General features: G+C 39.7%; 1 protein-coding gene across 3 annotated transcripts in view; it reads right to left on the bottom strand.

Annotated features, from left to right (window-relative positions):
- NANS (N-acetylneuraminic acid synthase) overlaps positions 1–16,052 on the bottom strand; it is a 70,397-nt gene that overhangs the window by 29,553 nt on the left and 24,792 nt on the right. For all 3 annotated transcript variants that reach the window (XM_071662574.1, XM_071662572.1, XM_071662573.1), the window contains exons 3-5: positions 15,643–15,858; positions 4,965–5,088; positions 4,035–4,270 (exon numbers count right to left, since the gene is read on the bottom strand). In XM_071662574.1, the coding sequence (XP_071518675.1) occupies positions 4,035–4,270; positions 4,965–5,088; positions 15,643–15,858 (576 nt within the window). The remainder of the gene's footprint in view (positions 1–4,034; positions 4,271–4,964; positions 5,089–15,642; positions 15,859–16,052) is intronic.

Below are 16,052 nucleotides of genomic sequence, written 5' to 3'. Positions count from 1 at the left end.
AAAGCTGAGAGTAAATGTGAATAAGAGTAAGGTTATTAGGTACAGTAGGGTTGAGGGACAAGTCAATTGGGGGGTAAGTTTGAATGGAGAAAAAGTGGAGGAAGTGAAGTGTTTTAGATATCTGGGAGTGGATTTGGCAGCAGACGGAACCATGGAAGCGGAAGTGAATCATAGGGTGGGGGAGAGGGCAAAAGTTATGGGAGTGATGAAAAATGTGTGGAAGTCGAGAATGTTACCTTGGAAAGCAAAAATGGGTATGTTTGAAGGAATAGTGGTTCCAACAATGTTATATGGTTGTGAAGTGCAGAGTTGTGCAGAGGAAGGTGGATGTGCTGGAAATGAGATGTCTGAGGACAATATGTGGTGTGGGGTGGTTTGATCGAGTAAGTAATGAAAGGGTAAGAGAGATGTGTGGTAATAAAAAGAGTGTGGATGAGAGAGCAGAAGAGGGTGTTTTGAAATGGTTTGGTCACATGGAGAGAATGAGTGAGGAAAGATTGAGAAAGAGGATATATGTGTCAGAGGTGAAGGGAACGAGAAGTGGGAGACCACATTGGAGGTGGAAAGATAGAGTGAAAAAGATTTTGAGTGATCAGGGCCTGAACATGCAGGAGGGTGAAAGGCATGCAAGGAATAGAGTGAATTGGAATGATGTGGTATACCGGGGTTGATGTGCTGTCAATGGATTGAACCAGGGCATGTGAAGTGTCTGAGTAAACCATGGAAAGTTTTGCGGGGCCTGGATTTGGAAAGGGAGCTGTGGTTTCGATGCAATATACGTGACAGCTAGAGACTGAGTGTGAACGAATGTGGCCTTTGTTGTCTTTTCCTAGCGCTACCTCATGCACATGCTGGGGGAGGGGTTTTCATTTCATGTGTGACAGGGTGGTGATGGGAATGAATAAGGGCAGACAGTATGAATTATGTACATGTGTATATATGTATATGTCTGTGTGTGTATATATATGTATATATTGAGATGTACTGATTTGTATATGTGCATGTGTGGACGTGTATGTATATACACGTGTATGTGGGTGGGTTGGGCCATTCTTTCGTCTGTTTCCTTGCGCTACCTCACTAACGCGGGAGACAGTGACAAAGCAAAATAAAATAATAATAATAATAAATAAATAAATTAAATATATATATATATATTAGACTAGCATATACTCAACACCTACACAAGGGAACAAAGATCCTCCCAATTCAATCCCACCACAACATGCTTAGTACTCAATCCTTTGCAAAAACACTAGACCCCTCCAAACCAAACCACTCCTAGGCTAACTACCAACCTTCACCGAGCCAGCAAAAAATACAGGGCCAAGCCATGCTCCACACTTCAGCAATATCTATTCATAGGTCTCCCTGTTCACAGCAAACATAACACTGGCAAAGCACATATGCACATACACACTGAAATGACCAGAAAAACAGTATACAACTGTGCTTCCAGCTCAGTCTTTACTCCACTTCACCAGACATACACCCACCTGAAACCACACTTGCCAAACAAACAAAAGTCACAACTTGCTGTCTGTGCTCTGGACAGCACACATCCCTACATTACTATAAACAATGATTCAACACATCCCAGATCCCTTCATACCCATCATGCTGTTAAATAATGATGACATGGAATACTTACTACTCAAATGCCCCACATAGATACACACACACATCACTACACTCTGTTACCTATGGTCTCACCTAGTGGACATGGCCAGCTTCCTGAGTGCAGCAGGAGTTCCATATATTCAGAGGGAACTCCTGGGACAGGAAGTAAATAAGTCTAGAATTACATCAACAGTTACCTCACACTTCTCCTACTCCAAAGCTTATTTATTATTTGATCAATGGAGCAAAATTTTTTCACTGCATATTGTAAAAGAACTCCAAAAACTGCAAATTTTGTCTGCATATTCTAAGGTATACTCCATTCATCTCTCCATGTTGCATTCATTCAGCTTTAGTTTCTTTGCAGGAGTATTGCTATGCAGCTTATTGGTGTGGAGTTGGTTTCAGACAGTCTGGGATGTGCATGGGATCTAGCACTGCATCTGAATGGTGGCAGTGGTGGAAAAGGGATTGGCCTCAACACCAGCTGCAATTACTTCATCTTCTTGCAGTCATACAGTGAGGGTTGTCTATCCGCTGATGGTCTATGGTGACACCACTTGTTTTGCCATGTCTAATTCACCTTGCTATAGTGAGTTAGCTTACACCAGTCCTACATGCCACATCACTGTTGCTTAGGTCTTCAGTTTGGAAGGCAATCTTCGCACCTTGTGTTTCTTGTGAATTTTTTTTATTTCTGCATTCCCTTTTGTTGTTACAATACAAGTGCTCATTGACGAACAACCACATATGACTGAGTCTCATTTAGTTTTATGTGTTTCAAGTCTAAATTCATATCTTTTAAACATTTTTGGTCATTCATGCTCCAGTCATATGAAAAGAGGAATACTTGCATGCATTCCTTTGATAATTCCCTCATGAACAAAATAATAATATCTTGACTAACAGCAACTAGACTCTCTAATGATTTATATTTTTTTATTTATTATACTTTGTCACTGTCTACTGCGTTAGCGAGGTAGCGCAAGGAAACAGACGAAAGAACGGCCCAACCCACCCACGTACACATGTATATACATACACGTCCACACGCACATATACATACCTATACATTTCAACGTATACATATATATACATACACAGACATATACATATACATACATGTACATAATTCATCCTTGCTGCCTTTGTTCATTCCCGTCGCCACCCTGCCACACATGAAATGACAACCCCCTCCCACCGCACGTGCACGAGGTAGTGCTAAGAACAGACAACAAAGGCCACATTCGTTCACTCTCAGTCTCTAGCTGTCATGTATAATACACCGAAACCACAGCTCCCTTTCCACATCCAGGCCCCACAAAACTTTCCATGGTATACCCCAGATGCTTCACATGCCCTGGTTCAATCCATTGACAGCACGTCAACCCAGGTATACCACATCGTTCCGATTCACTCTATTCCTTGCACGCCTTTCACCCTCCTGCATGTTCAGGCCCTGATCGCTCAAAATCTTTTTCACTCCATCCTTCCACCTCCAATTTGGTCTCACACTTCTCCTCGTTCCCTCCACCTCTGACACGTATGTCCTCTTGGTCAATCTTTCCTCACTCATTCTCTCCATTTTATAATGATATCTTGCTTTATTGTTTTCTTTCTTAGCTATGAATATAGCACAGTTACTCTTTAAATCATCTACAGTATCTTCCAAGCAGCATGGAAATCAATTGAAAGTTTTCATACTTAATGACTCCTGTGTTTTAAAACAATGTCCACTGTCCATGCTAAGCTTATTTGGACTAAAAGCTTTTGTAAAGCAATTAGTCATAAAACCCCTCAATGATATGGACTGATGATTTAGTCAGGAGTGTAGCTATAATTTGGTATGTGTCCACGACATTTTTTATTAATTTTGTGTCTTTTTGCAACATTAAGATCAGATTTTATATTTTCTTCCTAAATAGACTATTTTAATTTTGGTTCTGTGTATTGTATCAGAAATTTATGATCTCTGGCACCTGTAAGTTACTAGTTTTTAGTACTGCACACATCTTGTGTAACTCAGAGGTAGTAACACTCATCTGAAGTGCTACAGTTTTGTAGGGTCTGTGTAATCTCTAAGAAATGCTCAACAAACAGGAATGCTATATACTGTATAAGGATTTGCTATATACGCTTTAGATATGTGCTAATTTGCCCATGTCCACTCTGTCTCCTATGATTGCTATTCAGTACACTAATTTGGATTAGATTGCCCACATTTCCAGTGACTCTTCTTAATGCTAAAAGGAAAAAATCCTTCATTCACTACATTACAAACGTGAAGCTAAACAGTCATCCACATACATAGCACAATCTTAAAACCAACCAGTCATCCACATACACAGCTTAAATTTAAAACTAACCAATGTCGTCTGATGAGTTAATTACCCACATCCCATCGAATGACCTACCCTGGCCCCACGAGCCACAGCTGCAATGGTAACATGGATTCCCAACTCATGTCCAGAGTACCCAATGTGGGCATGGGGAAACATTTGGGCATAAGTGTCTAGCACCCTGATGTGGGTTTGCTCTTGGGGTGTTGGGTAGGCAGATGTACACTGTAGAAAGACAAAGGGTGTTGGTGGGTCCTGTATTATGGTGAGCTCCTCGTAGACCTTAGACACCCATTCAATGTCGGACATACCTACCGAAAGGATAATGGAGTACCCATTAGTATGTAAGATAAACTTCATGTTAAAGCATCTGCAGAAGTGTCTTTATAAAATGAATTCCATATAATCATCACATCTTTACTCTTAGGACCATCTTAGGGCAAGATACAGTTGCTTTGCTTAGATCACTCACTTAAGTTATGAGTTTATATCATGATACCAAAATAATCCAATGAGGAAAAGAAAATATTTATTGAAATCTTGCATGTAAATTCCTGCTCTAAAGGAAAGTGTTCTAAGGAGAATTCCCTTCAAATGTTGCAGTCATCATAGGCATTCTTACTTGCACTATTTCTGGAAAAATATTTCTGCACTGTGTTTTTGTCTTATTTCAGTCCTCCTAAATCTACCCCACTTTCTTTCACCTATATGTCCCATAACTGTCCCAGCAACATCATATTCCATTTTCCACTTTCTTGACCATTCCTTTTAGATTCCAAATTTGCAGTGCATTTCCTTATTTTGCATTTCCTTATTTCCCAATAACCAGTCTCTTCATCCTTTATTAACTTCTGGAAGAACCATTACTCAGTACTTGTATTCTCTGTGCCAAATGTTTAGAGATACACTGCACTATTCATTAATCAAGAAGAAAACTTAAAACTCATATATTCACTATCAAATAATGTAGGTAAGAATGTTTGAAAGAATTTTAGCGAGTCCCACCTGTTGAGACAACCAGTGGCTTGCTGGTTGCAGCAGCAGTTCTCAGGAGTGGCAGGTTGTGAAAGTCCCCGGAGCCAACCTTGATGAAGGGTACCCCTAGTTCATGTAAGGCATACACTGATGGCTGTGGGAATAGAAAGACTAGAGAAAGAAACATCATTGTATTTCATAGGGAACAGATTCTGGATTCTTGTTACATCCAAGGATTCTTAGAACTTGTTTTAGCAAAGGAGAAACATGCTTTATACAAAAATTCAGGACATTCTTTCTCCTGAATAAATTCATAACTGCATTATATATGAATATGTTCAGATCAAAGTGCAAATTTCTGTACTTTCTAATACTCCACAATTAATTCTCAAGCTTATCATTATCTTGAAGAATATTAACCACAAAACTAAGCCGTGTGCTGCACCACTATTTACTTTTGTCTGTTTACTTTGCTTATTTTCCTTCTGAGTTACAGAGGAATGCAAACAGCAACAGACTCCTAGGCCCTTTCTAGGCTGTTTGCCATATTGGAAGACATCAAAAACTCTCAGATTAGTGTAGTATGAGTAGAAAGACATAGATGATTCAAAGAGAAAAACCCTGTAGCTGTTCACTTGAATAAGGAGGCACAATTAATGTAAATTGTGAACTAGAAGCAAAATAGTTATGAAGTCTGTTCTTGAAAATAATAATTAGAACTATTTTCAACCACTGTAACCAGTAAATGATTCAACATCTTAACAATCCTTTTGAAGAAAAAGTCCTTTGCCTCATTCCAGGTAGAATATCTGTCCCCCAAGTTTGTATGCAATACTGCAAGTGATATCAGACACATCAAACCATAAATAGCTTACCAGATTGAGATTATCAAAGCCTTTGACAATTTTGAATACCTGTATTAGACCTGTCTCTTACCCTTCTTTATTTCTAAGAAAAATGATTTAAGTTGTTTAGTTGGTTCTCATGGGATTTGTTTGTGTGGTACCTTTGAATCCAGTGAAAGAACAGTCTTTTTTTCTATAACCTAATGCTGAATTTTTTCTGTATCATCTACAGGCAGTTCTAAGAAAAGCTTTCTGGCACTCAAAAAATACACAATGTACTCACTTATCTCTTTCTGAGAGGACAATATGTGGTGCAAGGTGGCTTGATCAAGCAAGTAATGAAAGGGTAAGAGAGATGTGTGGCATAAAAAGAGTGTAGTTGAAAGAGCAGAAGAGGTTGTGCTGCAACAGTTTGGACATATGGAGAGAATGAGTGAGGAAAGGTTGACAAAGAGGATATATGTGTTAGAAATGAAGGGAATAAGGAGAACAGGGATACCAAATTGAATATGGAAAAATTGGGTGAAAAAGTTTTGAGCGATCACGGCCTGAACATGGAGGAGGCCTACTACAGCAGGGAAGCTCCAGGAAAACGGACAAAAAGGCCACATTTGTTCACACTGTATCTAGTTGAAATGTGTAATGCACTGAAACCACAGCTCCCTATCCACATCCATGTAACACAGACCTTTCCATGGATTACCCTAGACATTTCACATATCCTAGTTCAGTCCACTGATAGCACTTTGACTCGGGTATACCACATCATTCCAAGTCACTCTATTCCTTGCATGCCTCTCACTCTCCCTTATGCTCAGGCCTTGATTGCTCAAAACGTTTTTTTACTCCATCCTTCCAACTCCTATTTGGTCTCCTGTTTCTCCTTGTTTCCTCCAGCTCTGCCACATATATTCTCTTTGTCAATCTTTCCTCACTCATTCTCTCCATATGTCCAAATCATCTCAACACAACCTCTTCTGGACTCTCAACCACATTCTTTTTATTACCACACATCTCTCTAACTCCTTCATTACTTATTCAATCAAACCACTTCACACCATATATTTCACAAACATTTCATTTCCAACACATCCAGTGTCCTTTGCACAACCCTATCTATAGCCCATGCCTCACAACTATATGATATTATTGGAACTATTATTTCTTCAAAAATATACATTATTGCTCTCCAAGACAACATTATCAGTCTCCACATTTTTCATGGCTCTCAGAACCTTTGCCCCTTTCACCACCCTATGACTCATTCCTGCTTCCATGGTTCCATCCATTGCCAGGTCTGCTCCCAGATATCTAAAACACTTCACTTCCTCCAATTTTTCTGCATTTAAACTTACTTCCCAACTAACTTGTCCCTCATCCTTGCTGAACCTAATAACCTTGCTTTTATTCACATTTATTCTCAACTTTCTCCTGTTACACACTCTTTCAAACTCAGTCACTAACTTCAGTATTTTCTCACTCGAATCAGCTGCCAGTGCTGTATCATCAGCAAACAACAGCTGACTTGCTTCCCTGGCCCTCTTATCCCCAACAAGCTGCATACATTCCTCTCTCTCCAAAGCTTTTGCATTTACCTACCTCAACACCCCATCCATAAACAAATTAAACAACCATGGGAACATCTTAAACCCCTGCCACAGACCAACCTTCACTGGGAACCAATCACTCTTCTCCTACTTGTACACATGCTTTACACCCTTGATAAAAACTCACTGCTTCTATTAGCTTACTCCCAAACAACATTTTCTGAAGACTTTCCAAAAACCATCTATCAGCCTTATCATATGCCTTCTCTAGATCCATAAAAGACACACACAAATCCATCTGTTTCTCTAAGTATTTCTCACATATATTCTTTGAGGCAAACACCTGATCCACACATTCTTTACCACTTATGAAAGAACACTGCTCTTCCCCAATCTGATACTCTGTACATGCCTTCACCCTCTCAATCAGTACCCTTCCATATAATTTTCCTTGTATACTCAGCAAACTTATGCCTCTTTAGTTTGAACTCTCACCTTTATCTCCTCTGCTTATACAATGGTACTATACATGCATTCCTCTAATCCTCAGGCACTTCACCATGATCCATACATACAGTGAATATCCTTACCAATCAATCAGCAACACAATCACCCCCTTTCATAATAAATTCAACTGCAATACCATCGATCTCACTGCCTTGCCTGATTTCATCTTCCACAAGGCTTTCACCACCTCTTTTCTTTTCACCAAACCACTCTCCCTAGTTCTCTCACTCAGCATACCACCTTGACCTAATCTCCCTACATCTGCCACTCTATCATCACACGCTTTTAACAGTCCTTCAAAATACTTGCTCCATCTCCTCCTCACTCCATCATTACCTGTTATCACTTCCCCTTTTGCTCCCATCACTGATGTCCTCATTTGTTCTCTTGTCTTCTGCACTATTTACCTCCTTCCAAAACGTCTTTTTATTCTCCCTAAAGTTTAGTGATACTCTCTCACCCCAGCTCTCATTTGCCCTCTTTTTCAACCCCTGCACCTTTCTCTTGACCTGCTGCTTTCTCTTATACATCTCCCAATCATTTGCACTCTTTCCTTGTAAGTACTGTCCAGATATCTCTCTCTTCACTTTTAAAACCAACTTCATCCCACCACTCACTACTTCAACTACTTCATCCCACCACTCACCCCTTTTTTTAATCTGCCCACCTCCCACATGCCACATGCATCTTTAGCACATGCCATCACTGCTTCCCTAAATACCTCCCATTCCTCACCCACTCCCCTCACTTCATTTGTTCTCATCTTTTGCCGTCCTACATTGAATCTCCTTTGGTATTTCTTAACATAAGTCTCCTTTCCAAGCTTGCTTACTCTCACCTTTCTCTTCTCCCCGACACTGTTTCCTCTTTTTGGAAAACCTCTATAAATCTTCATCCTTGTCTCCACAAGTTAGTAATCAGACATCACACCAGCTGCCCTTCTCAGCACATTAACATCCAGAAGTGTGGCTTTTACGTGCCTATCAATGAATAGGTAATCTGATAGTGCCCATCGACAATCTCCTTCTCTCATACGTATACTTGTGTATATCTCTCTTTTTTTAACAAGGTATTCCCAATCACCTGTCTTTTTTCTGCACACAACACAAACTCTTAGCCACTTCCATTCATAACACTGAATATCCTATGCACATCAATTATACCCTCAACTGCCTCATTACTCACCGTAGCATTCAAATCACCCATCAAAAATACCTGGTCTCGTGCATCAGAATTGCTGACATACTCACTCAGCTGCTCCCAAAACACTTGCCTCTCATGATCTTTCTTCTCATGACCAAGTGCATAAGCACCAACAATCACCCATCTCTTGCCATCCACTTTCAATTTTACCTGCATCAGTTTAGAATTTACTTCCTTACACTCTATCAAACACTCCCACAACTTCTGGTTCAAGGGTAGTGCTTCTTCTTCCTTAGCTCTTGTCCTCTTTACTCCCAAGACTTTTCAAACCATTCACCCTTGAGCTTCATTTTGCTCAGAGCCAGAACATCCAGGTTTCTTTCCTCAAACATCCTACCTATCTCTCCTCTCTTCTCATCTTGGTTATATCCACACATATTCAGACACCCCCAATCTGAGCCTTTGAGGAGGATGAGCACTCACCACTTGACTTCTACTTTTCCTCTTTTAGAAATTGAATTACAAGAAGAGTAGGGTATCCAGACCCCTGCCATGTCCCCTTTAGTTGCCTTCTATGACATGCGGGAATACGGAGGTAAAATTCTTTCTCCCCTACCCCATATATATATTATCTATACTTGATTGCCATTTCTCACATTAGCAAGGTAGTGCCATGATCACATGAAGTAAGGCCACATTTGTTCACATCTATTTTCTCGCTGTCATTCGTAATGCACCCACATCTACAACCAAGCCCTGCAGATCTTTCCATGGTTTACCCCAAATGCTTTGCATAGCCCAGTTCAGTGTACTGACAGCATGTCAACCCCAGTATAATACGTTGTTCAAATTCACTCTGTCCTGTGCACGCTTTTCACTATATTGCATGTTCAGGCCCTTATCACTCAAAACCTTTTACACTCCATCCTTCCATCTCCAACTTGGTCTCCCTGTTCTCTTTGTTACCTTCACTTCTGACATATATATCCTCTTTGTCAACCTTTCCTCACTCATTCTCTCCATATGTCCAGACCATTTCAGCACACCCTCTTCTGCTCTCTCAACCATACTCTTTTTATTCCCCTCTTTTTTTTCCTTTTTCTTTTTTCTTTTTTTCCCCCAAAGGAAGGAACAGAGAAGGGGGCCGGGTGAGGATGTTTCCTCAGAGGCCCAGTCCTCTGTTCTTAACGCTAACTCGCTGAGGCGGGAAATGGCGAATAGTATGAAAGATATCTCTTACCCTTTCATTACACAATTAATCAAACCACTTTACACTAAATATTGCCCTTAAACATTTAATTTCCAACACATTCACCCTTCATGGCACAGCCTTACCTATAGCACATGCCTCACATCCATATAATATTGTTGGGAATACTATTTCTTCAAACAACCATTTTTGCCTTCCCAGATAACTTTTTCTCTCCACACATTCTTCAGCATTACCAGAACCATCGCCGTCTCCCCTAACCTATGATTCGCTTCCGCTTCCATGACTCCATTCACTGCCATGTCCAGTCCCAGGTATTTAAAACACTTTTCACTTCCTCCAAATTTTCTATATTCAAAGTCACACCCCAACTAAGTCCCTCAACCCTGTTAAACCAAATAATCTTGCTTTTATTCATATTCACTCGACTTTTCCTGTCACACACTCTTCCGAACATAGTCACCACATCTGCAGTTTTTCATTCAAATATGCCACCAGTGCTGTATTATCAGCAAACAACTGACTCGCTTCCTAGGCCCTCTCATTCTCCAAAGATTGTATACTCGTCCCTCTCTCCAAGACTCTTGCAGTTACCTCCCTCGCCACCCTATCTTTTAACGAACTGAACAACCCTGGTAACATCGTATACTCCTGCTACAGATCAGTCTTCACATGAAACCATTCACTCACCTCTCTTCCTACTCATACATAAGTATTACACCCTTCATAAAAACTTATCACTGCTTCTATCAGCTGTCCTCCCATACCTTATATTCTCTGTCAACCCTGTAATATGCATTCTCCAGACCTATAAATGCCATATGTATATATCCTGGGATAGGGGAGAGAGAATACTGCTCATGTATTCCTGTGTGTTGTAGAAGGTGACTAAAAGGGGCGGCAGTGGGTGGTTGGGAATCCTCCCTTCCTTTATTACTTTCCAAAAGAAAGAATAGAGCAAGGAGCAAGTGAGGAATTTTCCCTCTAAGGCTCAGCCATCTGTTATTGATGCCACCTCGCTCGTGCAGAAAATGTGAGCATGTATGTTAGTGAAAGAGAAGAGAGAGGTATTTGGATGATTTTTGCAGGGAAATAGTGCAAATGACTGGGACATGTATAAAAGAAAGAGGCAAGAGGTCAAGAGAAAGGTGCAAGAGGTGAAAAAGAGGGCAAATGAGAGTTACGGTGTGAGAGTATCATTATATTTTAGGGAAAATAAAAAGATGTTTTGGAAGGAGGTAAATAAAGTGCGTAAGACAAGAGAACAAATGGGAACATCGGTGAAGGGGGCAAATGGGGAGGTAATAACAAGTAGTAGTGAAGTGAGAGGGAGATGGTGTGAGTATTTTGAAGGTTTGTTGAATGTGTCTGATGATAGAGTGGCAGATATAAGGTGTTTTGGTCGAGGTGGTGTATGAAGTTAGAGGGTTAGGGAGAATGATTTGGTAAACAGAGAAGAGGTAGTGAAAGCTTTGTGGAAGATGAAAGCCAGCAAGGCAGCAGGTTTGGATGTTATTGCTGTGGAATTTATTAAAAAAGGGGATGACTGTGTTGTTGACTGGTTGGTGAGGATATTCAATGTATGTATGGTTCATGGTGAAGTGCCTGAGGATTGGCAGAATGCATGTACAGTGCCACTGTACAAAGGCAGTGGGGACAAAGGTGAGTGCTCAAATTATAGAGGTATAAGTTTGTTTAGTATCCCTGGAAAATTATATGGGAGAGTATTGATCAAGAGGGTCAAGGCATGTACAGAGCACCAGATTGGGGTGGAGCAGTGTGGTTTCAGAAGTGGTACAGGATGTGTGGATCAGGTGTTTGCTTTGAAGAATGTACGTGAGAAATTCTTAGAAAAGCAGATGGATTTGTATGTAGCATTTATGAATTTGGAGAAGGCATATGATAGAGTTGATAGAGATACTCTGTGAAAGGTATTAAGAGTATATGGTGTGGAAGGTAAGTTGATAGAAGCAGTGAAAAGCTTTTATCGAGAATGTAAGGCATGTGTACCGTAGGAAGAGAGGAAAGTGAGTGGTTCCCAGTGAATGTCGGTCTGCGGCAGGGGTGTATGATGTCTCCATGGCTGTTTGATTTGTTTATGGATGGGGTTGCTAGGGACGTGAATGAAGAGTTTTGGAGAGAGGGGCAAGTATGCAGTCTGTTGTGGATGAGAGGGCTTGGGAAGTGAGTCAGTTGTTGTTCGCTGATGATACAGCACTGGTGGCTGATTTGGGTGAGAAACTGCAGAAGTTGGTGACTGAGGTTGGTAAAGTGTGTGAAAGAAGCTGAGAGTAAATGTGAATAAGAGCTAGGTTATTAGGTTCAGTAGGATTGAAGGACAAATCAAATGGGAGGTAAGTTTGTTTAGAATGTGATTCTCTTCATTTAAAAATCATCAGCGATTCATGTTTACCTGAACACATGCTCTTCTTTCCTTGAAACAAAATTTGTCTCTCTAAGGTGATTTATTCTCTTCTTCCTGTTTATATTTCCCAGTACCTTATAGACCACACTCATCTGGAAGAGAAGTCTAGTTCAAAGCTTCTGCCTGGTCTCCTATGTTATATAAAGGTATGACATTTTTCCTTTTCCTCTCTTGGCACTTTGCCTTTCTCCAATGACATCTGGAACAGTATTTCATGTGGCTCTTCAAATGTATCTCCACACATTTTCTGTACATATGGTGAAACTTCATCAGGAACATTAATCTTGTATGTGTCAAGACCTTTCAATATTTTGTTAACTTTTCTTTATACAGTATATCTCTGCACTCCAAAACCTCCTCCCTATTCCATCTCATTGGTGTTGGGGTTATATTGTCTTCTCTGTAAAATATTTCTGAATTTTTCATTCTGTTCCTCACATATCCAGACATCATCCACTAAAACTTTTCTCTGCATTCTTATGCCTGAGTGAATTGACAACTTACTCATGATGACTTTACTGTAGAGTTTTAGATTTTCTCGTGCCGTGTCCACAATATTTTTTCATAGATTCATCCTGTTATGATCGTTCCTTACTCTCTTATATCTTACAAATGCTGGCTGCCTGGGGTGCTACTTGTATTTTCATCACAGAACATCCTTTTATTGTACCATTCCTCCCTCTTTCTTAATCCTCCCTTTGTTTTTGAAACTTGAGGTACCCATGTTCCTCCTCCTTCACTGTAAATTTTACATAACATTTTTTCACAATGCCCTGGTTTCACAATTTATGTTACCAATGAAATTATTGAGTTATATGTAGTTTATGCATTTGTATCTCCTTTTTAAATTTTGTTTCATTTCTGCCTTTTTTACCTCAAACACCACATATGCAGACAGCATTACATGATCTCTTTTTTGAGTTGGTGTATCACATGTGTATACTCATTATACATACTACTGTGTGTTATGATAAGACTAGTAATGAAGGTGTAACAGCCCCTGTCATCATAGTGTGTTCATTAACATGCATTTTCCTTTAAACATGCCTCAAGAAAACTCGACTCTCTACCATTTACTACATATCATATGTATTTTCATACATTACTTTCAGTCTGACATTACCATCATCTAGCATTCCTGCCCTATCTCCAATGCTGGTTAGGCTTATCTGTCCTCTTGCAACATTTGGTGTCTCCCATTTTTTGCCTTCTGACTGTATTATTTACTTTTCTCCCTCTTCTCTCTGTTATGTGTTCAATACTTTATTGAATTCTACCTTAAGTCTCTAAACCTGCCTAGGTACTTCCTGGCTTGGTGATTCCAATTGAATTATAACCTAACTGGTCATCCCCTTGCAACTTATTTATAAACACCAATTCCTCTTTATCACAGAAACTGCATAAGCCAATTTTGTAGCAAACAGTAATCCTTTAATGAACATTTCTTCTTTCTTTCCTATTCTTTATCAGGTGTGTGATCTTCTTGGCCAAAAAAAAAACACAATAATCAATGTCTGTCATTGTCCTGCTTTACTAATCTTTCTTATTTTGGTGCCAACCACTTCTCGACTAGATCCTTTAATGTTAAATTGCCCACCTCTTCATTTCAAACTTTCTTTTCACTCACAAGCACTGGTTATGTATGCTCTGTACTAGGCAAGATGTTTTATCTACCAGGCCATAAACCTCCTTAAATGTCCATCTCTAACAGTGCAAATCTTTCTCTTTAGAGTTTCACTTAATTTTCTGTGTACCTCTTTGTATGTCCTCTGGTCCCTGTTCCACTATATGTTTTCATGCTCTGCATCTGTTGATCAGCCCCAGAATTGCTGCTCATGCATCTCCCTGCTGCCCACTATTTTCATCAGATTCTGTATTTCTTATAATCATTTCTTCGAGGTGAACAAATGCTGGAACATTTATAAAAGATCCTTTTGCCCTTTTCTTTCAGTGATTCTGCCTTTCCTCTATCTATTTGCCTTTTGAATCTGCTAATTCACTTTGAATCTGTATTCATGCCCATTTACTACTTTTTTCATATCCTTCAGTTCCTCTCTTATTTCAGGACACTTTTTATGTAATCACCTATTTTCAATGTAGAGGGAGGAAGTTGTACACTTTTGGGACCCCCCTCTTTTAAACTTTCTCTTATCATACATCATTTTAAACTTCTGTATTGTCCATATTTGAAATTTCATCTTTCTTCTCATCCACTACTCTTCAATTATGAGTAGTTATTTACATCCTTTCTAACAAGTTTGTAGCTTAATTTCATGTTATGGCCTCAGGTTGTTCTCTCCCTGCATCTTTCACTGGTGATATCATCAAATTGGTTTAAAGATTTCAGTGTTGTCAACTGGTCTCCTCTTCTTCTTCTTTCTTCCAATATGGTCAAAGTTAAGGCTTCCAGTCATTCTCCTTAACTCAGCTTTCCTAATTCTGGTACCATTTTTTCTTAACCTCCTCTGGACCTTCTTTATTAGTTCTTTGTGCTTCTTTAATGCAGTGACCAATTGTTAGAAGCGTATTCTAGTTTTGGCCTAAAATACAGTGTGAACAGTATGCCAATCATTTATATAGCCAAGTATGTGGATGACAGTCTTGATTATTGCCAACAGACATTTTTCTCATTTACCGTTCTAATGGGAGACTGTTCATTGTCCACATCATTAATTCATTTTAAAAACTTAGAGGTGTGTGTGTGTGTGTGTGTGTGTGTGAGATATACTGACAGCATCATATCTTTGGTTGAATCACAACAGAAGAAAAGTCCACTATGTAGATTAAGCTACTGGTTAATGCAGTTATCAAGCTAAACTTTGCAATGAAATAATTTCAAAACAGTGGTAACATCCCACTGTATTTCATCAGAAGAGAAGAGGAAGATGAAAAGGGAACAGGATGGAGGGCACATAAGGCAAGAATGTGAGTCGGTGGGATATAAATGCAGGAGGGAGGAAGCATGAGAGAAGGATGGAAAGACTGGTGTTCATTGATTATATACAGAAGTTGCTTTGAAAGAGTGACTCACTATATCCATGGCAGAAGCTGTGAGTGGAATGTCGAGCTGACTAGCATACTCTTGCAGTTCCATAAACTGCTCGTGGGAAAATTCAAGGCGCTTTTTATGAGCACCATAAGTGTCTGCCCATGCATGTTCTGACATGTAGGGTCGACTGAGGGCACACCTGTTGAACTTGGCAGGCAGGGAAGACATCTGGAGCTTTACGCAGTCTGCACCACAGTCCTTAACAGAAAATTATCATTATTCAAACACAGTTGTAGGAAAGTCATATTAAAGCTAAATCTTTTACTCTATCCCTGGACTTGGTTTTGGAATCTTTAGGGTTAAAGACACTTTATGGGTGTGATGACTGTTGCATAGCCTAAACCTACATATTATGGTAAAAAATTGAGAAAACAAAGTGATTCCATAATTCT

Source organism: Panulirus ornatus, chromosome 6, assembly GCF_036320965.1.
Source record: "Panulirus ornatus isolate Po-2019 chromosome 6, ASM3632096v1, whole genome shotgun sequence".
Taxonomy (NCBI): domain Eukaryota; kingdom Metazoa; phylum Arthropoda; class Malacostraca; order Decapoda; family Palinuridae; genus Panulirus; species Panulirus ornatus.
Note: the sequence above shows the minus strand (reverse complement) of the source record. Positions and strands in the feature narration are given on the sequence as shown.